This window comes from Lepisosteus platostomus, chromosome 17, assembly GCF_059453375.1.
Source record: "Lepisosteus platostomus isolate fLepPlt1 chromosome 17, fLepPlt1.hap1, whole genome shotgun sequence".
Classification (NCBI taxonomy): Eukaryota; Metazoa; Chordata; class Actinopteri; order Semionotiformes; family Lepisosteidae; genus Lepisosteus; species Lepisosteus platostomus.
In genome coordinates, this window is record NC_142627.1 from 19,504,051 (window position 1) to 19,530,673 (window position 26,623).

Sequence of the window (26,623 nt, forward strand, 5' to 3'; positions counted from 1 at the left end):
TACTTTCCATGTTGTAAAAGTGCATAAATTCAAAGGAAAGAGTTATATGAGAGTTATATATATATATGTGCTGAAATAATTTGTCATGTCTGTGTAGTTTAGATGTTCTTTATTGTATGTCTATGAGGGGATTAATAAAGTGTATTGCACTGCAAATTGTGTGCCATTTTTTATAATAATTATTGATACAAGGCAAAACTGAAAAAAACACAGATTAATTCTATATTGTGTATGTTTTACTTCCAAGAAAAACACATATTAATTTTATATTAGGAATGTGTGATTCGACTCAACTTCTTTCTTGTTACATCATCTTTTTATCATCAAGCCGCCACAGTTATTTTTCTGAATCTTTTTAATTCTCTTGAACTGCTTGGCTTCTGACTGCATTATTGAACAGTTATCTCTGCTGACACACATTCTTTGCAGTCTTTGGACCCTGGCCTTCTCTCAGTCCCTAAAACAAGACTCCAAATACTGGGAGACCTTGCTTTCCATTCTGTTGCTTCACAGCTGTGGAATGATCTTTCAGCCAATTTCAGGACATGCAAGTCAGTAAGCTCTGCCATATCATGTCTTAAAACTCATTTTTAATTTCCCACTTTTATTTCTGTTCATTTAACTTTAGAAATATGTTTACATTTGCATCTCTGTTGTTAATGCATTTGTTTTACTACAAAACAACTTGACATGATTTTATGAAAGATGTTATATAAACAGATTAATGCTGGAGAGGAGAAGATTCATTTTGGTGAAGTTTTTGAATGACAGCTAATAATAGTAAAAGTGGTTATGTTTACCATTAATGTTGATCTATGAAACTTTTAATCTATAGCACTATATTTCAAATAAAGTAATCTTATTCTATGCTGTTATGTTATACAGTATATTATAACTGAGTGGTGCTCTGGAAGTTGTACCATTAACACTACCAGTGTTATTTTTATTTTGCAGTTTAATTCTGAAATTTTCCTTTGTCTCATTATTTGACTTTTGTGCTAGGGCTGGCATAGAATAGTAGACATGTCCTTGAACACCCGGAGATCTGTGCATTTGATTTCCCATCACAGAAAATCACAGGAAATAAGTGATGATCCAGCATCCATTTATGGGAGAGTCATGTACTTAATGGAAGAGGCATACATTCCACGCTGATGTGCCACTAAGCTTATGGTCTTCACTCTTAAGTGGAAAAGAAAAAAAAAGACACCAAAGAAGAAGTCTGTGTGTCCAGTCTTGCTTCTTCCATTACTAAACTATTTAACTATTACATTGTAGCTTTGGTTGTTTTGCCGAACATGAGATTCTTTCATTTCAGGTGAGCACATTGTGATGTAAAAAACATTTAAGTTAGTTCAGTTTAAAACAGAAGATTTAAAAACAATGAATAAAAATGAAAACATAAAAGAGTTCAAAAGTGTACGTATAGATCTTGGTGATTCAATTCTTCCACAAGTAAAAAAGATTGACAGCTTATTAATAGAAGAACATACAAATTATGTGGAAATAAGATTTGAAGTAATTCTGTAGATACACATAAAAGCACAGTGGCTACAGACCCATCATGCTAACTCAAAGTAGCCTTTGTGCTAAAATGCATGTTCTTTATAAACACCCTGCATTTGTTCAGCTATTTCCTGTGTCACGTTCTGCAAGCTCATGTCCACAGTTTCAATGTTCTGAGCTGCAGTCATCAGAGGGAATTCTGGAGGCCTGAAAAAAAAAACACCCTGTGATCACATACAGTATCTTCACTGGTCTTTCTTGCTGCCCATCTTGACGTCTTTTCGAGCCAAAGCTGCTTCTTGATGTGTTGCAACAAGACAACATTGAAAACAGCTTCCTGAATTTGAATTAAAAAGAAGAGCCCTTCACCTTTGTGCTGTTTCTGCTGTACTCTCCCTCCATGCTTTCTTCTCATTTTGGGAGATTGACGTGGATTGCTTGCTTAGTATTTCACCTAAAAATAAGATCAAAATACAGACAAAAATTTATGTTATAAACTAGTAACACTACACTATTTGCTATACACTATACACTAGTAACATATATATATACTTATATATTGTATATTTACTGTGAACAATGTACCACTTTGAAACCCATGCATGGGTAAAAACTAAATATTTCACATTATTACAAATTATATAATAATTTATATAATTGGGTGTCCATTCCTGACCCTAGGAAGACCTAATCTTATAGATCTTATAGGTGACTGAATCTAAAACTGAGAACACTAGTAAGATCAATAAAGCAAGTCATGTTTTAATTATGTTAACCAATTGCTTTCTTAGTTGCTCATATTCAACTATTCCATGTCTTTTCAGATGATGGTGATGATGATGATCATAATAATAATAATAATCATCATCATCATCATCATCATTCCTTACACTTCTATAGTGCTTTTCTGGACACCCCACTCAAAGCGGTTTACAGGTTACGTGTACCTGCACTCCACCAATGTGCAGCCCCACATGAATGATGCAACGGCAACCAAAGTGTGCCAATACTCTCATCACAGATCAGCTCTCAGTGGGGAGGACAACAGAGTGATGAAGCCAGTTCATAGATGGGGATTATTAGGAGGCCATGACTGGTAAAGGCCTGGGAGAAATTTGGCCAGGACACGTTTTGAGAAATGTCCTGGGATTTTTAATGACCACTGAGAGTCACGACTCGGTTTTATGTCTCAGCTGAAAAACGCAAAAGAAATGTGAAAGAAAGGCACCTTTTTTACAGTATAGTGTCCCCATCATTATACTAGGGAATTAGGAGATATATATGGTTACCTTTAAAATTTGCTGGACCAGGGCTATCCAGGTCCAGGAGTAGAAACCTTTGATTTAGGGTGTGTGTCAAAGGTCTGTCTACGTGTATGCACACCATCAGTTTGTTCTCTATACATTTTTTACTGAGATTGAGATACTGACATGAGCCAGGTGTAGCTATCAGGAGCTGCAGGAGAACCTGGAGCTCATGCACTTCCTTCTCCAGACTCAAGAGGGCAGTATTCTGTTTGCTCTGAGACATTTGGAGATCCTTCATGACCCTCAGACACTCTCTCTGCATCTGGATAACACTCGACATCTTGCTGCAATTCAAAAGAAAAAAGAGCGTGAGGAGTTTGGCTTCATGCTTGTTGGACATAAAGTTCCATTATACTGAATTTAAGTGAAGTTATGCATTCTGAGACTTCAGGTTTTATGTTATAATTATAATGTTATAATGTTTATTAATTTTATGTAATACAAAATATTTAAATAAGTGTTCAACTTTATATCCAGCACATTTCAAATTGCCAATTATTTATCCAAAGAGCTTACTCTGCAACTCCAGATCTACAGCACAGGGAAGATGAGGATGCACCCACCTGTAAGAGCCTTTTATCATTTGAGCTGCAAATTACACAAGTGCCATACAGAATAGCAGGCACCAACTGGAGAAGTGGAGCATCTCTTACTGCAATCATTGAAAATGTAAGTCCCTCTTATACAGCTTGCTGAGGAAATATCACCAAATCAAGCCCATCAACCCATGGCAATGCATGGTCATTTTTGCTCCTGCACTTGGGGAATCCAAGCCTGTGTTACCGACATAATCTGGGCTCCAACCAGTGATGTGTGCTGCAGAGTACTGGTTGCTCTGCATTTGGAATAGCAATTTTCGCAGGCTGACTCATTTAGGCACAACTGATTTCTGACATTTATAATGCTTTTTAGCTAACCTCAATAAATGTCAAATGGAATCAGAAGAATAAAAAAAAATTTAAGCAATACATATCAACAAAGTGGAACTTAATCAAATAAACATTTCCTAAATACAAACCTGATGTTTTGTGCTCCCTCAGTGGTATCTGTAGTCTCATCATCAGGTTTGGATCCATCTCTCTTACTCTCAAGGAAGTCATCCAGTGCTTCCTGTTAAGACCAAATCAATTTAAAAAATGCAAAGGAGGAACTTACCAGTGGATTCATTCTAATTTTTACCAATGACAACTTTAATAAAAGTGCCAAAGAGCTTTACTTGGTCACAAGCATTTAGAATTTTGCATTTACTATGCTGAATCATTAAAAGATATGTATAAAGACTGCTTAAAGACAATGACTTAAAAGCTGAATAGTTGTGCCTCACTAATGAACTCATTGGTCAAATGTAACAATTTGTTTTTGTTAATATACAGTACTTTCATTGAAGATTTGAAGTAGAGTGCATATAATGTGTACTCTTTGACTGTACAATAAGACACATGATTTTTTGTTTAAAACTTTTCACACCACCTTAATCTGCACTGTGACTTTCTTCATCTCTGCATCGTCATCCTTGTTGGTGGTGATGTCATCATCGCAGAACTCTACAAGGGGGGCGCAGTGCTTGTGGATGTGATCAGGGTCATAAAAACGTCTCAGGCAGGGCATGGAGTCTTCCACCAGCAGGATGATGGAGGCCTGCTGCATCACTGCATTGGCAGTGGCATTGTCATACACTCTGAGAGAAAGGTCAGATTACTAGAGGTGCGATTCAGAGCTGTTAGCAGTCATACTTACCATAAATAAAGCATTACTTCACCTAGATACAATGATTTACTGTCCTGAGACTCCCAGAAACATATAATTAAAAGGTATATTTAGAATCATCTGTGATTTTCATATACAGTATACCCACTCATTTTGGAAACATCATATTAAGACCCCCATACCAGTTCTGATCAGAAATGAAGAAGTCCAGTTCTAGGTTTAAAAATATACATTTAGTAATATTATATGGAAGATGCAGAATACCACAAAGTTATGGCACCGTCTTTAAAATATTGTCGTTCTTCATGACATCTGGTAATATCTGAATAATGCTTACGAGATGCCACATGAGTATTCCCCTCTTTCATAGTGATGTGCACATCAGCACATCAACACCATGCACATGTGTGCAGATGTACCTCTGGAAGGTTTCAGACAGCAGTGCAATCAGCAGGTTGACACACAAGATGGCAGACAGTCCCAGGAAGGTTCCACACAACAGGTAGGCCATGATGGGGTCGACACTGACCATCGCTTCAAACTCATAGTCATCCACCAGTGTTATCCTGTATAGACTATAAAGCAGTTTGGGGACCGTCTCCATGCTAGGGATTGTAGCTGTCCCTGGGATGAAAGTGAAGCAACAAGATATCAGGGATGATAAGGAGGCTTGTCTTCTCATTAGAACTGAGAGCTGCACAATACAGTTTTTATAAACATTTACCCTTCAGAAATGAAATTTCAGGTTGCTAAACCCTACTAAGTTTATCTGTTAATTTTACACATTCTAAGATGAAAATCAAAACCGTGTGTTACAGATACTGTAGATGTCAAAGAGCAGATTCAGGAAAATGTATTTCAATTACCCCCAAATATAATCCAGAAGGCACATGCATAGGGAACATAGAACTCTGCATAGAGGAAGAGGAAGCGAAAAACATCTCCTACAATCTTCCCCAGCATCACAATGAAGGGTCCCATAACCCTGCCACAAAAGCAACATGTCAGCAGTATCTTTGTTAAACAGTTCCTCAAGTATTCAAAACCTCAAGTGCATTGGCCCAATCAATCTTATGGACTTCCTTGGAATCAACAGTGATACTTAAACTACAGGCTATAACATGGAAACAAAGAAAAAGTGCAATGGAAAATGGGAGCAACTTCTTGAAACTAGGGGTGGTGAGAGCTATCTAGCACTGGCTCTTTCATGAAGTGGTTGGATAACAATCTCGGATAAATCAGCTACTTAAAGCCAATTACACTGGATAGGCTGGATGACACGACCTAACAAGTATCCCTTCCACTCCTTCACACCCCCCAGAAAATAAACTAGTTTTGGAAAGTATTAGCACACTGAAGAGGAGAAGTACCTTTATGTTTATGAACACATAGTTTGTAATACTGTATATAGCTATAAGTAGACTACAGTACATTTATAGGGTAGACCTTTTAATCTGATTCTATTATGAGAAAAATATAGAATTTAATTTCGTTAATATTATACGTTTTATTCCATTCTGAGATGGGATTCTTAATTACTCAGTCAAATAGTGCAGACCTCTGATGATGTCAAGGCTTATTTCTGGGTACCTGAAAGCCCTGACATGCTTCATCAGACGCAGCCAGAGGAAGATAAGGGTGACAGCGAAGAGACGAAGGCTGTTCACCCGCAGGCTGACGTTGTTGATGAAGATGTCTGCCACATGGATTCCAAACACCACCATCAGAAGCAAGTACACCAGCCAATCAAACACGTTCCTAGAAATACAGTACCACAGCCAATAAAAAACAGTGCTGGAAGTATACCATCCAATCAAATGTACCTTATAAACACACTGTCCAATCAAACACATCCCAGTTAATATAACAATCAAATACAATATATGCTTATTAATACAGCAGAAAATCAAAACATTGTTGCAAAGACACAGTAAATCAATCAGAAGGCATGTATAGTGGCAACCCCCTCATTTTTTAATAAATTAAGTTGTTTAGCTGACAGCAACGGCTACATCAATATTTAACTTTTGTTTAACTGAGTGGAGCAGGACCACATGAAAGATCAATTGACCCTAAACACACAGTGTGCAATTTTTACAGATAGTTACCACAAATCCTGAAAGTAGTTAGGTCTCATCTTCAGAATGGCTTTCAACTGCTCTTCTAAAAAATATCTTTCCTTAGGAAAGACAACAATTTTAGTTAAATTGTTTAATAACTCTATATTTCAATGGCTAATAGATAAATGCCCTTCATAGCTATGAATTTTAATGACATGAACATAACTCACATTTATGAGGCAAAATTTACGAATGTTCCTTTAATCCATAGTTCTAAGTACAATGCTTATTATCCATTTATATGTAATTTATAGGGCCGTAAATTAAGCTTCTGTCTTCAGAGTCAATTCTGATGGCACTATTTTATCTTAACAGTTTTCTACCAGTGAGGAGAGGTAGGTGAATGTATGCTTGTCCCGCAGTAACTGTGTGTCCTGCAGCCCAGTACTGTTTCCGTGGAAGACGGGGCTGGCTGTACCTCTGGCCACATGGGTTGCAAGCACCGCTTGTCTGCAGTGATCCGGTCCCGATACCAGGCCTGCCAGCGGCTCATCTTCCCGCGGGAGCGCGCCATCTCAGCCAGCTCCTGACACACCTCCAACACCGTGAGCACAATGGCCACCACAATCACCAGCACCCTCCACCAGTCCTGCCAGAAAAACTCACGAGTTCAAGAGCTGCCCCTAGGGCTGCATTTGGCAGTGGTTGCAGGTAGAGCGCGGGAAGGGGAGGGGGGGCATTCTTACTTTCTTCACAAAGCAAGACCATCCCAGACGTTTCCCTGACTGCAAGGCACACACATACACTACTTCTGTGCCATAGCTGCTTAGGAGAACAAAAGTATTTAATATGGCTTTCTGATTTTGTGATGCTCTGATACACTCAATTTTAACATTTTAAATGGCACAATGAGGCTTTTTGAAGAACAAGTGTCATATCTAGAAGTACAATTACATACAGTTTTTGAGCAGGGAGCTGTGTCAGCATGCATAGGCTGCAAAGGAACATGTAAAACTGTAGATCATGCTGAAAGGAAAAGAAAAGAGCATTTGTTGGCTGTGGAGATTTCTTCAGGTATGAGGGAAACTAGCAGATAGATAAAGCATTAGGAAAACAAAAAACAGATTATTTAAGAAGGAGTGGAGAGCAAGGTGAGAATGAGTGTCCACACTCAGGGAGAACAGGAGGAGAGGTGTGGAAAGCCAAGTTGTGCACATGAATAGAGAGGAAACGAGTCTGTTGTTGAGAGAAGGGAGAAGGTGTGATCCAGGTTTCAGGATAATTTTAGTTTTGCTTTCTGCAGTAGGAGTTCTGTGAACCCTCTGTGAGGACACAGATGAAGAGATCAGCAAGACCGTGGCTGTTAGAGGTGAAATGGGGAACTATCGCTTTGGAGAGATCTTTGATTCTCCAGATGATAAATCTTTACATGATCTAATTACATATTCCTTTCACAACATCTTCATTTTCATTATATTAATGCTGGAAACTGCATTGCTGTTGACATTAGGAGCTACTCTTTGGTGTTGTTGCCCAAACAGAAGTGCAACAGGAAAGTGAAACATCATTTTTTGCCTGACCCCGGGAAAGGCATAGGGCAATTCTTCAGGCCTGATGAGCGCCACAGAGATGGCGACGATTGTCCAGGACAAAATGAAGAGGAAATTCAGAAGCAGCAGGATCCAGGCCCCTAGTCTGTGTGAAGAAAGAGGAAACAGAGAGAGTGAAGAAGAAGGACAATATATATTTTCTTTAGAAAGGCTTTAATTCATGTCTGTATCTGCCCCTTTGCATCTTCTAGTGCATTCTAAACCCTTCTGTTGCTTTAGGGTAATTCTGTTACCTCCTTTCTTTATTGCTATTTTCTCCTTTTACAGTTTTTTGTTACTTTTTCCTGTAAAGCACTTTGAGAAGATGTTTTTAAAGGCACTACATAAGTTTATTAAAAAAGGCAACTGAATGTCTCACCAATTACTGATTCTTCACCCTACCCTACCCTACAGTATGTGTCTTATTGAATAATTTTCAATTATTTTTTACAGCCATGCTTTGGAGTACCAGAGTGAAGGATAACATGAAAATACTCTATATAGAAAATTGTCCATTTTTCAGATGGTACTTTTGTCACAAACTGTGAATTAAAATTCTAGAAGAATAAAGATAACTTCTTTAGGAGAAATAACAATAATATAAATGTTGGTGGAAAAACATTACTAAATGCAATGACACAATAATACAGTACCTCCCATAAAGATTCCACTTCACTTTAATAAGTTTCAGGATGACAGGGTGCATGATGAGGTCTAGCTTCCCCTGTTTCACTATAACCTCCAGCTGCAAAGAATACAGCAGCAGAAAACAACAGCCATTGCACTATCTACAGGTATAAAAACACAGATTTATCACGATTCTCCCACTTTTGTATTCTTTGGATCAGAATTTAATATTTCAACTGAAAAATGCATACCGGAGATGTGGGTTCATTCTCCTTGCATTCTGAAAAACAACATAAAAACTTTCAGAAAGTTTTTCTTGCATCCAGAAGCCATTCCTGTTAGCTCTGCATATCTAAGGGGAACATACTGTACATTCATCTTCATTAATTTGAATACTTCTACAATATTTGTGTCCTAGGTGTAATAAAGGCAATAAAAGAACAGAATGTCCACACTATACAGGCAAGCCACAATATATATCTTCATTAATTGTCACTCTACTCACTTAACTAATAATATGCATGACAAGGGCATGCTAAATACCTAAGTTAGGTGTGGAATAGAGTGTAGTATTAAGTATGCAGTATGCAGGCACCTAGTACATAAACAAGTGGCCATTCAGGAGAATGGGCTAGCACAGTTGAGTGACTAGTAAGTCATGCTGCCACAACACTATGTGACAAGAGTATCGATACAGAAGATCTCATCAGAAATTGACCTAGGACACTTGATCTAGCAAAGAAGTCTAGAAGTAGAATGAAGAATGTAAGTTAACAGATCATGTGCTGAACAAGTTACTTCAAAAAGTCACAAAGAAAGAAATAATAAAGTGAAAATGATTGTGATCATTTTGTTCAGCAGCTTCTCAAAGGCATCAAAGCTAGTTCATGTAGCCATTCCATGACATACTGTATAATAGGTATGGTGAAGCACATTTGAAAGTCTGTGAAAGCCTATCCTGAACTTGATATTTTCCAGCAGCACTTATACTGTTATATTGAAGGTGGCATGGTACCCTGTATGTGTCCTCAAATTAACACATTCATTAAATTATTCTTTTGCTTTTAAATGAGAATGCATGAGAATGTTGAAAGATGAGAAAAGATTAATGGGCTGTGAAAGCCTGTACAGGAGATAATAAGCCAAATGTGTCATTTAATACAACTCTTTGACTTAGTTTCACATGTGTCTTTACAGACCATATGAAATAAACATCAGAAAGTGAGAATTTACTCTTGGCATGTTGACCCATCTTGCTGGGAGCCTGTGGTTCCACCAGGTTGAGATAATAAAACTGCTGTCGAGTCACACGGTCCTTCACGTGGAACTGATTCAGTGCCAAACGAGCCTGGGAAAAACACACACACAGCCATTGATACACTCTGGAGATGTCACTAAATACTAAAACTCGAGGATGCTTTAATTCAGCGTTCTAATAATAACATATGTAAGCCCAGATCGCAGGGACCATTATTGGGGTATACATCCTGAATAAAGAAAGCAACAGTTAAACTGTGGCAGAATTTCAGCTGGGTCAATACAGTCTTGTGGAAAGCTCAAAATCCTAAAGGCGGCACATCAAGAGTCATGCATTATTTTCTGCTATTATTTCGAAACCCAGAATATTATTTTAACCAGTGAGGCCTCCTTTTGATTCCTCTGTTTGGACCATCCACTCACCACAGGAGCCATCCGGCCAATCATGGCTGTGATACAGAGCTGCCCATCATCGTCTCGCACCCCAGCGTCAGCCCCCAGTTCCATCAATGCCTGGGCTGCCTCGCTGCGATCTGCGGACGAGAGCACGCGTGCACACAGGCACACCGGACGGGGGAGATGAGGAGCAAGGCGATACCCACCGCGTGCGGAGCCAACTCAAGCAGCTTGCCCCACCCAGCCCTCTCGGAACAGTACCTAGGTTTGCTGCCAGCTGGAGCGGGGTCCTCTGTTTGTAGTCGCGGGAGCTGATGTCTGCTCCATGTTTGAGGAGGATTTTTAGAGCTCCTACAGCGTCATTCTTGGCAGCAAAGTGCAGGGGAGTCTGCAGGTCTCTGACGGTTCTGGCTCCAAGACTGGCTTCATTAAACAAACGAATGAAGAACTGAACGGTTACACAACGTGTGATGGATCAGTGTCCACTGCATAGACAAAATCAGCTTCATGCATGCCATCAAACCAAATTTCAGTTGAGGAACATGTCCAAGCTGTCTCTTGACCAGACACCTAGTTATTTAGTATTTTCACAGGGTCAGGACCTTTGCAAATGTTTCTAAGGGATGTCAAGCAGAATAAGGGGACATTGCAAAAATCTAAAGATTTATTGGTAATGATTTCTTAGGACAGGGCCAATCAGACTGGCTGTTGTCGTTTACCTTTCCTTTCAATTAGAAGCTCAACCATTTCTTCATAGTCCAGTGCAGCTGCTACATGCAGTGGTGTTACTCCATATGAATCAGCATGATGAATATCTGCTCCCTTCTCCAAGAAGAATTTCATGACATCGACATTCCATGCCCGGGAGATCTGGACCATAAACAACATCAGTGTAATCCAAAAGGCAACCATTAGCAACTCAGTACAAATACTCTCTTAAATTGAGGCAGAGACTGGAATGCAAAATCAGATGCACTGTGGACATGCTGTATATACTGAGAGGCATCAAAAACAACAAAAGCTATTTACTACAGTTTTCATTTGTTGTATTTTTATGTATTTCAGTATAATTGTAATCAACAACTGTAAAATGCCAAAATATTACAAATTTAATGAACCATTCAAAGTGTATATGTGTAACAGGGACCGGAATATCTGGTTAAATTATGCTCAAAACATAAACTGTGATTCTATTATAAGTTAAGCAAGTAGAAATCTAAGTTACCTGTTGAAATATGGAAAATAGATTGCTGCTATTCTGTTCAATGCCAGAAAAAAAGTGGCGGTGAGGAAATCAATTTATTCTGCAAAATAAATATTAGGAAACATATCGAAAAAAATGACTCGATTGTGTCTCCTACCTCATGCAGTGCTGTTTGCCCATATTTATCTGCTGTATTGACATCAGCACCATCAGTAATTAAACTCTCCAGAAATTGAAGGTCAACCTAGAATTACACAAAACATATAGAGACACACAATTCTAATTCTCACATCTTCTGGATGAATAAAGTTGGTGGCAGAATTGTTGTGACAATGCCATACAGCTTTGGTAGCTTGTTCTGGGACTCTTGTCACCTAGAGTGGTTTTGCAATGTCACCTTTCCCTGCTCCAGCTCTCTTTAAGGCCTCAATGGGACTTAATGGTATTTGCTGTTCTTAGACATATCCTGAATCAGTAGAATGAACATGGATTGAATAAAAGCAACTAGGGCACAGTTTGTAAAGTAGCCTTGTTAGTTTTGTGAAACAAAAAAAAAAGACAAAATACCATCTTCACCTGGTCAGTGTCCATGTTGCTTGCAGCAAGCGTTCTGAAATGATCCAGTAACTCTTTATTTAGGGCCTCTGTCCTGTTCTTGCCATCAATGATATCAATATCCTCTGCCAAGCCCTGGTAGGGGCTCTCTGCTGGCTTCCCTTGAAGTGAATTAAAATGTGAAAAACATGCTAACTTATCAGCATCACGGTGTAACCTGTTTTATTTTGCAGCTAAAAAGTATCTGAGTTTCAAATGCCAAATGCAACTCTTGAGATTCCTGTGAAAATATGAAAATGTCTTTGAGACTGAGGTTAAAGCAACCTCAATTTGTGATATGCTGGTCCTAACATCTGTTCAAGTATACGTTATGCTTACACTTTTTACTATATATCCTAAAATTCTGTTTACCTGGTTTATTTATTTCCCACATTGGCTAGAAAATGTAAATGATGTAGAATACTTAAGCTTGCTTCTTCAAGCTTTGTGTTATTCACCTTCTATGCTTTTTTTCTACATAATAATACAGTACACTGTTCACTTGTCCACATTAAATATTACCTGCCAGATGTTTGTGCAGTCTTGAAACATCTTTTTGAATTTCCTTTACAGTTTCTACTACCATCAAGTACAGTATTTGCAACCAGGGGCAACAAATGGCTTTGGACAACGTCGCAGCAGAATGTGCTATATCAACTCAGTGTGACAACTATATCTGTTCCTGATGGTTTATATGCATCCTGCGGTGGACACTGATAATATTAGAGTCTGCATCTACAGTATGAGAATACGTTCACCATAGTAATATTTGTACGAATACCATTGGTCATTGTTTCATAGTACACACTTTTTACAACAGTTGTTAGATTAAGATAACTGATTTTATATATATCCCCTAATACAGAAATCTTAGTTTCCAGAATTTTCATTTAAGCTTCAGTTCAGATCTTAATTACCTGTTAGAGGTTTCCGGACACAGAGAAGGCTGGATCTGTTCTTACGGCTGCAGTCACATGATGTCCACTTCTTTGCAGCCCTTAGAGTACTGGCCACTGAAGACATGGACACCTGGGGGCCCATCGACTGCCCCTCTGCCTTTAAAGAGGAATCCAACACTGCCTTTTCATTGCTTCATTTAAGAGAAGCATAACAGGCTCATAGTCAGATTCTACGTGACTGAAGACATTTGTTTCAAAATGGGTTTAACAGAATACATTCTAGTCCATCCTGGATTCAGGAGGAACGGCTCCTCCACTTCTGCTTTACTATCCTCCAGGTACCTTCAGAAATCAGCCTGCAACGTGGCCTGTAAATCTGTCATTTTGCAAAAGGTTCACCAACACATACAGTAATGGTACATACAGAACTGAGGCAGAGAAGACAAAGCCCCCTTCACTATTGCTATAAAATAGAAGCTTGAGCTGTAATTTGGGATAAAGTGTGAAAGGGACTGTTATTAAATTCAAGGTCTTTTGGGTTTATGTGCATTGAAAGTGTTTAATAATTGAACATAGAAGCTAATGAAACGATCAGGCATTACATAAATACAAAATACTGCACATACAGCATTTGTTATTTGTTCTCTTTCTTTCAAACCACTAAAATCATTTGGAAAACCCTACTCTCACCAGAAACATTCGAACAGTATTTGCCACTCTGTTGCCAGTCATGGCTGCAGTTCCGAAACAAGTAAACAGCTTTCTCTCACCTGGCTGGGACCCACTTCACTCATATCGAAGGCTGTGGGATGCACTTGATTAGGCTTCACCATGTTTCTGCACAAATCCCTTCGCAATAGCCGGCTGTTACACTTAGTAAATACCGAGCCAAAAGAAAAAAAACTAGCCTGAATCTGGAAATGCTCCTGCTGCTCTGTAAATGAATCAAATAGCTTACCCTAGGACTAAAACGTGAAAGAAGTTTGTCCAAATATATTTCATCCCCACCTCATATACAGCATACAAAAGCACACTGAACGAGTTGAGGTGGGATAGTGTAGATAAGTGCAGTGTGCAATTAGAATGGTTGCCTGGAGCTGATATTCATCTCCCCTTCCCTGAGCAACAAGTAATAAAAGGAGTCAGTCTTGCAATGTTACCTCTTAATGTTTAACTATGGGTTTCTCTTGATTTGAGGAATGAAGTGTCCGATGAAGCAAACAGAAGCACCACATGAACATCCATATTGTGACTTCACTGACAAATTAATAAGAATTCTTCCAGTCGGAGATATCTACAGGATATACAGTATATTTGATTTAGTGGCCTTCATCTTAAGTTTAAAATTTGGTTATGGCAAAAAAAAGTATAAAAGATTTAGACAACAATAATTGAATAAAAAGGCAGATTATTTGGCCCTGATTAACATTTGCCAGCAACACATTGTAATGACCATACCATACAAGGGAATAGGAGGAGAAGGTGAGCTGAGTAAATCAGGTCACGATCATCCTCCCTTTACTGGCCCACAAGGGGCTCAGCAGATCAAACCACCCAGCCATAAACCTGACACTGTTTCAAATACCAAAGGTCAAAACAATTAAGAAACACTCCTGTCCATTTTTTTAAAAGTTTATTTTTTATAGCTATAATTACACAAATATATTAGACATTTGCACTGAAAAAAGTAAGGTGATGTTGATGAAAATGTTATGCAAATCTGACCTGAGAAATAATCAATGTGGCGTCCTTTTAAAAAAGTAATCCATTACAATTAGAAGATACTTGTGTAAGGAATTGCTTTTTGAAACTCATAAGATGTTTTAAAAATCCTTTGATCTACAGTATATACTGGGTATACGTTTACTATGTGACCCAATACATCTTAAAAGCAATAACCCACAAGTTATTCATTTAAAAAGAAATACCTTACTAAAGTAATTTGTAATAGTAAAAGACTTATTTTTTAAATTAACTTACCAAAGCATTGAAAAGTTACCCTTTCTAGTAAATAACCCTCATAAAATAAATACGGTACAATAATAAAGTTAATGGGTCTATGGTACTGTAACATTATAAAACTAATGTTAGAATGCTGGAAAACATATCTAACATTCTAACAACCCTATCACAAAAACCATGCACTGTGTCATAGTGAACCCTGGTACATACAAACAACACCTAGGGAAACATTTTACTATGGAGATGACAGCAAACATTGAAGCATAGTAACATATCAGTGTGCATCAAAGCTCAACGTTGGGGTGTAAAATCATGTTGATAATACCTGATATTGTACCCTGTGGTGTGTATTGATGTTATCTATGGCAACTTGAATTTGCCAGTGTTTTTGTATTCAAACCCACTACAGTTTTCATTAAAAAACCAACAACCATTCAAATAGGCCAATTAACTTAATTAGATTTCATTTTACATTAAGTACATTTTCAATAAATGGAGATTGCAATTGCAAATCTACAATCATACAATCATATTGCAAACTACTGTATGTGAACAGTGTACTTCAGAGTTTGGAGGGGCTGCACCACTCCTGCAGATATTCCTGAGGCGTGGACGGTGTGTGTTCAGCCAAACCAGTGGTTGCCCATGCAGTCTCTGTTCCACTCCACCCCACACAGCCAGCACCACTCGAACCTGCACACCGGCCTTGGACACGCCATGTGCATACAGCCTCCTGCAGGACAGCAACACACACACACAGGACCCAGTGATTAGCTATATTATTACTGGCTTAGCAAAAAAAGTGCTGCCTGTTCTCAGAGCTTTTATTCTTCCAATCGATAACGATAACAGATGTTAACGATAACAGCAATCGTTATTCACACCTCCGTGTTGCTTCAGCTTGAATTATCCATCCATTTTCCAACCGTTTTATCCAATACAAGGTCACAGGGGGAGCCAGGGTCCATCCCAGCAAGCAGTGGTGAAAGGCAGGGTACAACCTGGACAGAATGCCAGGCCAACACAGTTCAGACCCTGATGCACACACTCACACTCACACCAGGGCCAGTTTTCCCAGAAGCCAATTAACCTCCCAGCACGTCTTTGGACTGTGGGAGGAAACCCCCATGAACATGGGGAGTTCGTACAAACATCCAAACCCCATACAGACAGCTCCCCAGAAGCTGAAACCAGGGCAACGACCCTGAGAGACAGCAGTCCTAACCACAGTCACTGCACCACCTGCTTTGAATCATTTTGTGAAAATAACCTTTATTTAGTCATTAATTAAAAGTTTTCTTGTTTATTTAAAAAGTCGGTGACTTTAGCCACATTTGGAAAAGTCTGGACACTATTCATATAAAGTATTAAACAAAATTAATCTTTCATCATTATTTTAGCACTTACATTCCTGAAATACAGGGAAATTACTGAGAAGTTCCTAGAGTTGATGATGTCGGGTGAGAACACGTACCATTCTTCTCCACAGGTACCTGACACTTGGGGCAGGGCTTGGTGGTCTTCTCGATGGTTTCCTGTGATGCCTGTTCCCACCTGGCCTGCCGTGCAGCCTCCTCATCAATGATGTAACCCTGCGGACAGCCAGAGAATCTCTGTGTGGAGCCGGAGAAGAAACAGGTCTGTGGCTCTCTCCTGGGTCTGTGCTCTGTAATACTTTGTGCCTAAAAATGAAGTCTTTGCCTACTCATCAAATATGAAATCTGGGGTGTACTTCTTCTCAGCTGTAGTGGGATCTGCATTCCAGACAGAGCTGATTGACAGAGCAAGTGACCTGCTCCTGCTTGTCGCTGAACCAATCAGCTATCAACATGTCCCAAAGATAAGCGGCTTCCCAGACAAAAAAGCACAAGGAAATGGAAATGAACAAGCAAGCTGCACACAAAACAGGCCCCTCTCTGATCTCGAACCCAGGACCTTTAAGCTGTGAATTGGCACGGTTTACAATAATTCTTCCATATCATCATAAACCTTAGATTAATGTTATGTTGTTTTTCTCCTGTACTGCTTTTCATCAAGACAAAATTGTGTACAAAGTGCCATCCTGTGGTATATTTCGCAACTGCAGTCTTGACTCTTGAAAGTGTAACATGTGACAAGTATTACTTTCCTATTCCTAATTTATTCATAATTGTGTATTAAGTTTTCACAAAAGGTTATTTTTAAATGTCATCCTTTTAAGGACACTCATGTTAAGATCTGATCAGGGTTGACATTTTAGCCCTGCTGCAAAGGGGATCCATTATTAAAATCACAGAATCAGACTTAAATGTGTTGGATATAAGGAGTGTATAAGGAGGTATTGAAACACTGCAGGTACTCTATCGTTTCTATTCTTACTTCAATACAACCATGTTTTAAGTTAAAAAGAAAAGCTGGAGTATGAATTAAGAGTTGGGGGATATTAAGCTTTAGTACACCTGTAATTTGTAGGAAATCCTACGAAACCACAACTAAAATTTAAAGTAAGATAGTAATATATAGTAATAAAAGTCATAATCACAAAAACAATTCAAACAGCTAATAATCTCAGGTTTCAACACTGCCTTCCAACAGTTCAGTATATTTTCATAACAAGGAGACACTAGCTGAGTTCATACCCAGCTCTGCTAATTTAAAATCCCTCGCCGTCTCTTGAAGTATGTGCCAAACAACAAGAAACAGTGTTTGCAATTTCTTGGCTTTTTTTCCACAGGCAATATGTGCCTGTGAAATATGGGCACTGCACAGCCCAGGGACACTGGGCAACAGAGTGGCATCAGAGTTGTAATTCACATTACACAAACAACACTGTATTGAGCAATAAAGAACACTTAATATGTCAGTCTGTTGAGAAGCTCCAAAAGGCCAGGAAAGGTTAGAGGCCTTTAATATCAGTTTTCCTTTCAGGAGGTCTGAGGAGCTCTCACAGGATACTAAATACAGTCAAAGACACTTCACACTTTTACTGAATCACATTCCAAAACAGCTTTTACTATATAATACACAAGTCTGGAGTGTTTGCTCTTCAGCAATGAACCACAAGGCATGATAACCCATTTATAGCTCTAGGCCTCTATTTCCAGGGGAATACCTACAAGTCCTAATTCCCACTCTCCGAAACTACTGAAAATGTCTCAGAGGTGCACAGTATGTTATAGGATTCTTACAAAACTCATGATTATGTGGCCTAGCCAGACAAAGTATACATGAGGACTTTTTATTGTTAACAGGAGACAAAGATTTTTTGTCTTGTTTTGCATTACAAAAAATTTAATTTCCCATGAAAATAAGAAATGTTAAATTCAAGGTAAAAACGAGTACCCAGATAAACATACAATACTCATGTGCTGTAGAATAACATAATAAAAAAGGAATTACAGAATCAAGCTAAATTGGTGTTTGCTCGGTCCAGATGTCAGGTCCCTGTAGAACGTTAGCAGGTGTAAGATGATGATTCACCCACTCTGCCAGCAGTGCTCCCACTGTCCTTCATAGTCAGCCTCCACGTGGAAGAGGCAGCCAGTGGGGGAGGTTCAGGGAGCAGTAGAGCAGTGTTTTACTCTGAGACCGAGACTGTAATAAAACGGCTTTGGGGGGAGGGGTCTGACTGACAGACGTTGGAGATAGAAAAATACAAAAGGCTGTCCTACCTGCAGTGTAGAGTCTCTTTCTCTCAGCAGAGAGACCCTGCAGTCCCCATCATGGTATGCTTCCTTACAGTCGCGGCAGAAAACAAACTGGAGATGGAAGACAGACACACAGAAATGAACTCTAGCTTGGAGATGAGTTGACAAGCATTTTGAAAGCCTTAAATAAATACTGTCTTGGATGTCAAACTAAAATTATTGAATGGTTTAACCCTTTACTTTAGGGACTGCACAAGACACCTTTTAAATTCAGGACTATCAACACTAAATTATGCATTAAATTTGCATCGATGCTTTTATCTAGAAGAAAAATATGACCTTTAAGATTAACATGCAATCAAACACTATTAAAACTTACAAGGCTGCAGGCAATAAAGAAAACATTAAAAAGTATTTGCAACACCTAAACTGTTACTCTCCAGTATACCACACAGAGGTTGTTAGTTTTGTAACCAGTGTTCCAAGTGGAACTGGTTCTGTGCTGTACTTCTCTACCTGAACTGCTGTGTAGTGGGGATGCTGGCACAAACTGGCAATACTCAGACGATACCCAGGTGGAGCTCTGCTTTACTGGATAAAGGGGGTCTCCTATATGTAAAATACTTTGGGATCCCTTGGGATTTAAAGTGCTGTAGAAATGCAAGCAATGCAAACTTGATCTACACTGGTCCTTTCAGTGAGACCAGCTGTTCTTACCTTGGGAAGTCACTTGATGGCATCATGGCAGGTGACTAATTAAAGAGCATATGGTGACTGACAGGGTTTGCAAACTGATGAATTGTCACAGTCAATTATTGCTTAATTATCAGATTATTTCATTATTAAGTAGAGCATAAGTCTTCTTCAAAAACAAAAAGTATTATAGCAAGAATTATTATTACTATTTAAAAAGAAAACTGCTGTGATTACAGCAAGAATGACTGACAGTTTCCAGCCACTCAAGTGGCAGCAAAGACATCTCTCAAAGTCTATGATTCAAATTTACGTTGTGTAACAGTTCTGAAGGTTATATAATAAGGATGTTGCCATTACTGCAGCTTAGTGAGAGCTTTGGTCAAATAATGTGCACTCAGTCCAAAATGTCACATAATATTTCCAAAAATGTATTTTTAAATATCACAATTGTAATCACTGCTTTTAACCTGCATACATCAGGTATTAAAGTCATACACAGTTCTACTGCATATGTTAATTTTATTCTTCAAACAGCTTTGCACCTTAAAGCAATTGAACTTAGCAACTGACACTTGGAACCATTAGGAACATGTTGCTAAGATCAACGGGAGTGCACACAACACCCCATTGTAACTTACAGTTCTCAGGCCAACCTCTATGATCACTGTGAATATTGCCTAGGCCCTGAGTGCTCTGGACAGAAGTGGACAGCACTACTTCTTGTGACATTCATCCTGAATTCTAGAAATGCATCTAGAAGGTGAGTTTCTATGAATCATCAAATCCAGCTAGATCCATCTCTGAGCCCACAATAGGGCTTAGGACACCAACATGCTAGTGGCTCATCTGCTATAATTCATCTTCTTCTTATCCATCTGCAATCTGCCTTGGACTTTTCATGGGCGCAAATATCTACTTGATCATGGCCCTCTATCAAGGTCTGATTCAAAGGGAGGGGACTGATGTCTCATTCCTCTTCGCCTGCCAGAAAGATGTCTACTTTCACATTACTGTCCAAGAGTGCCACAGGCAATACCTTAATTTTGCCTTGTAAGAACAGTCTAGGAGTGGTATTTCCAATCTTGCTGTTCCGGTGCCCCAGGCCAGAAGGTATTAAATCATCCAAATGAGGAGCAATTCAACTGTGGTAGTTGTGCAGGTAATTAAGTCATTAGCCATTAAGTCATTCAGCAATCTTCTAGAACAGACCGTCTATCCCTAAGGTACTAAAAGCACAAGGAGTTTGCTTAACCTGATGGGCTTAATTAATCAATAACTTACAAAGTGTTCCCAGCCTTTTGAAACAGGTGATTTAGGGTGACTAAAAGATTGGACATGAGGCTTATGATTGGGTATCTCCAAGAATGGGGGTAGTGACCCCTTGTCTATGAGGCCTGGGTTCTTCCGTTCAGACTAACTTGTGCCCCATACTTGTATATTCAGGAAAAAAGCTTAAGCATACGAAATTAAGAAAGGCTGGGCCTAGTCAGTATTGGGATTGTACTCTAAGGAAAACCAGGCTGCTGCTGTAAGTGGTACTAGTGGACCAGTAGGTGGAGCTCTTCCCTCATGACCAGAATTCCCAAAACCAATTACCCAGTATTGAGACCGGGGACACTGTGCTGTAGGAGGGGCTGCCCTTTAAATGAGATGTTAAACTGAAGCCCTAACTACTTGTGGTCATTAAAGACATATACCGTACCTTCCAATGTTTCCACCTTAGCTTAATTTGTGAAGTAATTTCTCACTTCTCCACCTGATCTACTGTGCAATGAGAATGCTGCTCAGACTAGCTACAGAGCTTCACCCCGCTGGACCCATACTTCAGTGGTGGATGAAGTGGGCCACTTTCTACATACGTAAAACATTGTCCCACGGATGAAAAGAGCTATACGAATGCATTACGAATATGATTAATCATACCCAGAGAACATAAAGGAGCCAACTCTCGATCTTCACTGGCTTAGCTCTGTAAAATCTTTGTTGCATGGTATTGAGAATGATCTCATTTCAATGCCACAGAACAGCTGCATAAGATCCCCGAATACTTAGGTACACTTGTTAAAGCTTCTGTAATGACTGCATTTCAAATTGAGAGAACAGTGACCTACTCTTATACTCTTGGTTTCCTGAGTGAGAAATACCATCATTACTCTACAGGATCAATCCCACAGATGACCTCTGGTCCAGAAAATGGCAATGATCTACTTGAATCACCCCAGTTTCATAGAAGATAAGTGATGAAACAATGTGACGGAGCTGACTGCACAGTTTTGACACACTTGCACAGGACTAGGGCAAGGACTAGGCCACTTCTCACACATGGGAACAGGTTTACAAGAACAACACACCATTATTTAATCTTCTGTAACAAAATGTTAGAGCTATCTTTAATGGAGTTGCATTTATTTTTTATCTTGGCCACTTGACCTAAACAAGGTCATATTTATTTTTTATTACATGCAAACACTAAACCTGCCTAAAAACCCTCCACTTACAGATGTTAGCAAGCAATTTTAGCAATCCCCAGATGGTGCATAATATATCCCTCTGCATCCTATTAAATATTGTCATGAAATTTGCAGCTCTCTCTGTAAATTGTCTGATAAAAGAATTAAAGAAAAGTACCTATGTACCACACAAACCTATTTGAAAGACAACATCTACATCAGACAACAGCTGAGTTCAAGGAGAGGGAAAAAAATCTATCACCTTAACTGAATGTCGAAATGACTTTAGAACTGTAGGACAGGAACACTTTATAAGCCTATCATTACAGCTTTATCCAGATGCCAATATACACAAGAAAATGAATGTCTTATTTCAGCAAAGCCTTGTTCCCTTAAGGATATGTTTTACTGTGAAATTATTTACAGCCCTTTCTCTTAACATCACCACACAAGCTAATTTACTAATCCCCTGAAACCAATCCCATTCCCTGCCTCTATTTTTTTATTTTATTATAGTATCTTGCAGTCTCTTTCTTTCTACAATGGAATAATCCATTAGTCATACAAACTGCTTGAGTCAGTGCATTTTAGTTTAATTGGTTAAGCAGAACGTAGCATGAAAACAAAGCTGTTACAAAGGGTCGATAAGCTAGAACTACTTGAACTCCCAGACAGGTTAATATCAGTAGCTTACAAGGACGCATGGAAAAAATATTGATTCAAATGTTGGCTTTTGAATAATTGTTTTCATAAAGTGCACTGCTTATGCAGCTACTCAGGATCAAATGTACAAATTCATAAAGGATAAGAAGACCAAAGCAGATGAAGAAAGGGCGGAAAGGATACAGAGAAAGAGAGGTGTGAACTCATTTTTTTGGATTTGGTGGGTCTGTTAGTGCAGACACCTCTCACTGGTTCATTGTTAAGGTTAATATTGTTAAGTTGTAATTTTGACCCCAAAACATTGCTTAATTACACTGACCAAATTTACAGCACAGTAGAGTGCTGGCAAGCACATGCTTTTTAGAATATGGCTCTTAGAATTTTTATCTAAAAAAGTTAAACAGTCTCCAACGTTTACTTTATTGGCTATTTTGTTTTTGCAAAAAGTAGTTTCCTTAATACAAGTGTTTCTGTAAACTTCATCATCCTTAATAAGACTTTTAATACAGGCTTTTCTGAAGTTTTAGGTAGAAAGACATTTCTTGTCAAGACAAGCAAACACTCTTGCAGTTAGGGCAATTTCCAATTGTACATCTATCCAGAATACAATTGCTTGTATTGATCCAAGGAAGAAAGCTATTTTTACAAAAAAAAACTTTACTAGGACTTGTAGCTGAACAAATAGGTTCCAGATAAATTGAGTCACCGTGTTTGATCATCAAAAATGATTTTCATTTCTGTGGTATCACAGATATGGCAATAGCTATTGAAAGAGTACAGGGGCTTTATAAGACAAGCTAATATGTTCTATTCAGTGAGCCAGCTGAATTAAAAATGTCCACTGCCAGAATACTCAATTAAAAAGGCTGTTCTTGTTACCATCACTCTGTACTCACAAGAGAACTTGCTCTCTGATAACTACTGCAGTCACCCACCACTGTTTGAAGAGGGAAACCCTTTTTCATTAAACAACACCAGTGGCATTACTAGGGCAGTAAACAGAAAAGGTCAGTGAGTTTTCTATGTGCTATAAAATATCAAAAATCAAGTGTAATCATAAATTCCAGCATTTTGAGTCACTCCTGGAGGGACACGGGCAATGAAAACCAGACAGGTGTCTGTGCACGGACAAGACAGTCATTCTGACAAACTACAGAAGTACAGTACAGACAAATCTGTTATAACATCTGTTCCACTATATTTAAGTCCCGTCACTCATTTAAGGTATAAAAGCAGGTTATTCATATTGTTCTAATATTTATATTGAGAGAATGATATGACCCATATGCTGTACTTCCCAGGTCCTTAAATTCACCTTCCATGGTAAAATACAGAGTGTGTTTGTCTTTACACCACTGTGTTTTCTTAATATACTGTCAGTGGGCTGAAATAAATAGAATTTGTCAATGTATGTTCCTAAAATGTAAATGCTCCCCTGGGCAAAGATTTAAGAAGCACTAGAGATATTAAACAGTTACAATCAATGTCAGAAGCTGAATAAAAACCAATGAAAAAGGACACCCATTGGAAAAGCTTTTTAACACTTCATTATTTTATCCTAAATGCACTGCTCTGTGCTTCCTGCTGCATTTCACCAGCCATACTTGCTGTTGCATTCAATTAAGGCAAACCATTCTTGCCAAGAAGAAAGCTTGCTGAAAACTGACAAGAATACCCGTTCTGCTTTTTTGAGCATTTTTTAAAATATCTTATCAGACAAGCCAAACAAACTAAGTGCATCTGTCCTTTGAGTGGTACCCAGGGAAACTGCCAACAGTTTCATCTGTACTTGAATGTCATTCTTCTTATTCACCTTATTGGTTAAGAGACCACTTTATGTAGACATATGAAAAATATAATGAAAAATGCTTCCTGTTATTGTGTCATTTTGGCAGATGTATCCAGAAAGCACACTCATCATGACCAATATATGTTAGATACTTCTGTTTATAGACATATCTTGTTACTTTAGAACATTAAAGGGATTTCTGCCAGTTCCTTTCAGCTGAAACTCATAACATAGCCAATTATTCGTCATCTTTACAGACTATAATATTGCAGTGCCAGTACAGATGGCGTATTTAACCGGAACTAGAAATATCCTTTCAAAAATATGACTTGAAGTTTTTTCTTACTACCAGTGCTGTAGTCATATACAGACTAGCATGTACCAGTAAAAGTAATTTATACTGAGTACGTTGACCTTTAGAAAGTTCTTGAATTGACCCTTTCCAGATTAATTTGTTGATGTTCATATAAGGATGCTGTAATGGCCAGGGATGAGGCTGTATCTATTCTTTCTATTCCAGCAGAAGTAGTTCTGGGTCTATGGTACTGTACCATCACACTCCATACTGAGTGTCCCAAAGTGCAGAATGTTCTGTTGGCACAGTAAAACATGGACTTTTTGCCTGACTCCAATGCAGCCATTATACTAGATATCAGGCTGTAATACAGAATCTCACTGATTGAGTAATGTCATAACCTCTAGCATTAATAATATTCATACTGATAAGGCAGTTCGCTAGATGTATAACCCAGTGGTTCTCAGTCCTGGGATACTCTGTGTACTAGGTTTAGACAGCTCAATGAGTTTGACTTTGTTCTGCACTCAGCCATTGGTTTCAGAAATACCCTAGTAAAAGTGCACCATTTCCAACAACCGCTGATGCAACAATTTGTTGATGAAAAATTTGCTCCCTTATTTCTGGCTTAACAGTCCATTATAGGTGATCAACTGCTAATCAATGGACGCAGAAGGGAATGATGCAGTATTAGGCAACCCCGACTGAGTCAGTCATTTCCTTGTTCCTTGTTCTTGTTCCAACTGGTTCTACGTCAGCTCGCACACCTGAATGAGGACGGTTCTCATTAATGAACACAGGCTTTATACCAATTATAAATCTCACTCAGCTTTTTAAGAGCTGAAAGCATATTAAAAAAAATACCTCAAATAGAACGTTCAAATAAATTAGTTTTTGATTAATAAATCTTGTTGGAGCCAAAACTAGTAGACAGAGAGTTAGCAGAGGACAAGGACAGATATCCATCGCTACAATCCATCAGCTCTGGAGAACATTCTGCAGTACTTTTGCCATTTGCCAACATTTTGCCTCATGTCTTTCTGTGGGCCTCAAATGGAACACTGACTCTGGACACTAGAGAGTTAAACCACATCAACATGACCTTCCAGACTGTACAAGTGTACATCCCACTTCCACCACACAATACAGCCCTGCTGGAGGTCTTTAAAGGCTGTCTTCAAATCAGAAAAAAAAGCAAAAACTGCAGTTGCGTAAACTGCAAGAAAAAATCTATAATAATTTCCACTGTCTTTGATTATGAAGATATCAGTGGCGCGAGCACTGTTGCAGACTGTATTTTCCAAGAGAAGGCTCCAAGTGAAATAAAATGACAATTATATGTATTATTTTTTTCCGCCCTGGTTGTTAAAAACCAGCTGGAGAAAACTGGTTTTGTTCCTCCTGCGGAGCATCCCGTACGTTTCTTTTTGTGGCTAAGTGAATTGCAAGAAATGAAACAGCTCCCTCCATTCTGCCGCGGGCCCGCCCACCAATCAGGGGACAAAAGTCGTGAGCAAGACAAGAAGACCAGCACAAAGGGAAGCAGCACGCAGGCTGAGGAGCAGCAGCGGGGACCGAGAAATGAAAGGTGACCTGGGAAGCATGATCAATAAGGCAGAGATGACAAAGAACCTAAAAATCACGTTTTAAATGAAAGAAATCTCGCAAAAGGCAGGAGGGAGAAAATTCAAGTTTCAAATACCTTGGGAAATGAAAATTAAAGGCAGCCGAGGCTAAGCAGGTCCACAGTGAAAAGGCCTGAAGTCTCATGGGTCTGAAAGATGTCATACGGATGACAGGTGGCCTAAAAATGGACAGCTGGCTGCCACAGAGCTGAGACAGTCTGCAGATCAGGCATGAAATGGTTAGGCAGGTGACAAAGAGAAAGAAACTGCTGAGGTTCTTCTTCATGTTTGCAGTCCTGGCACATACAGTATACATTGGGTGAGGCCTGAAGCTAATCCTGAAGACTATGGGCAAAAAAAACCTCAACGCA

At 38.9% G+C, this 26,623-nt stretch overlaps 2 protein-coding genes across 4 annotated transcripts in view; both read right to left on the bottom strand.

Annotated features, from left to right (window-relative positions):
• Positions 1-587: 587 nt before the first annotated feature.
• LOC148646319 (uncharacterized) lies at positions 588-14,628 on the bottom strand. Its single transcript, XM_088610590.1, has 21 exons — positions 13,917-14,628; positions 13,165-13,303; positions 12,230-12,369; positions 11,811-11,897; positions 11,169-11,319; positions 10,711-10,872; positions 10,477-10,586; positions 10,030-10,144; positions 9,048-9,076; positions 8,823-8,914; positions 8,161-8,275; positions 7,059-7,229; positions 6,629-6,699; positions 6,111-6,278; positions 5,387-5,505; positions 4,940-5,144; positions 4,284-4,491; positions 3,832-3,923; positions 2,937-3,097; positions 1,876-1,960; positions 588-1,713 (listed from the first exon to the last, which is right to left on the bottom strand). The coding sequence occupies exons 1-21, from the start codon at positions 13,977-13,979 to the stop codon at positions 1,590-1,592; spliced, it is 2,607 nt and encodes an 868-aa protein (XP_088466716.1). The 5' UTR covers positions 13,980-14,628; the 3' UTR covers positions 588-1,589.
• A 136-nt stretch (positions 14,629-14,764) lies between these two features.
• Positions 14,765-26,623, bottom strand: part of prkn (parkin RBR E3 ubiquitin protein ligase) — a 157,796-nt gene continuing 145,937 nt past the window's right edge. For 2 of the 3 annotated variants that reach the window (XM_088610594.1, XM_088610592.1), the window contains exons 10-12: positions 18,759-18,845; positions 16,583-16,721; positions 14,765-15,841 (exon numbers count right to left, since the gene is read on the bottom strand). In XM_088610594.1, the coding sequence (XP_088466720.1) occupies positions 15,732-15,841; positions 16,583-16,721; positions 18,759-18,845 (336 nt within the window). In that variant the 3' untranslated portion in view covers positions 14,765-15,731. The remainder of the gene's footprint in view (positions 15,842-16,582; positions 16,722-18,758; positions 18,846-26,623) is intronic. The other variant, XM_088610593.1, reaches the window with a different exon arrangement.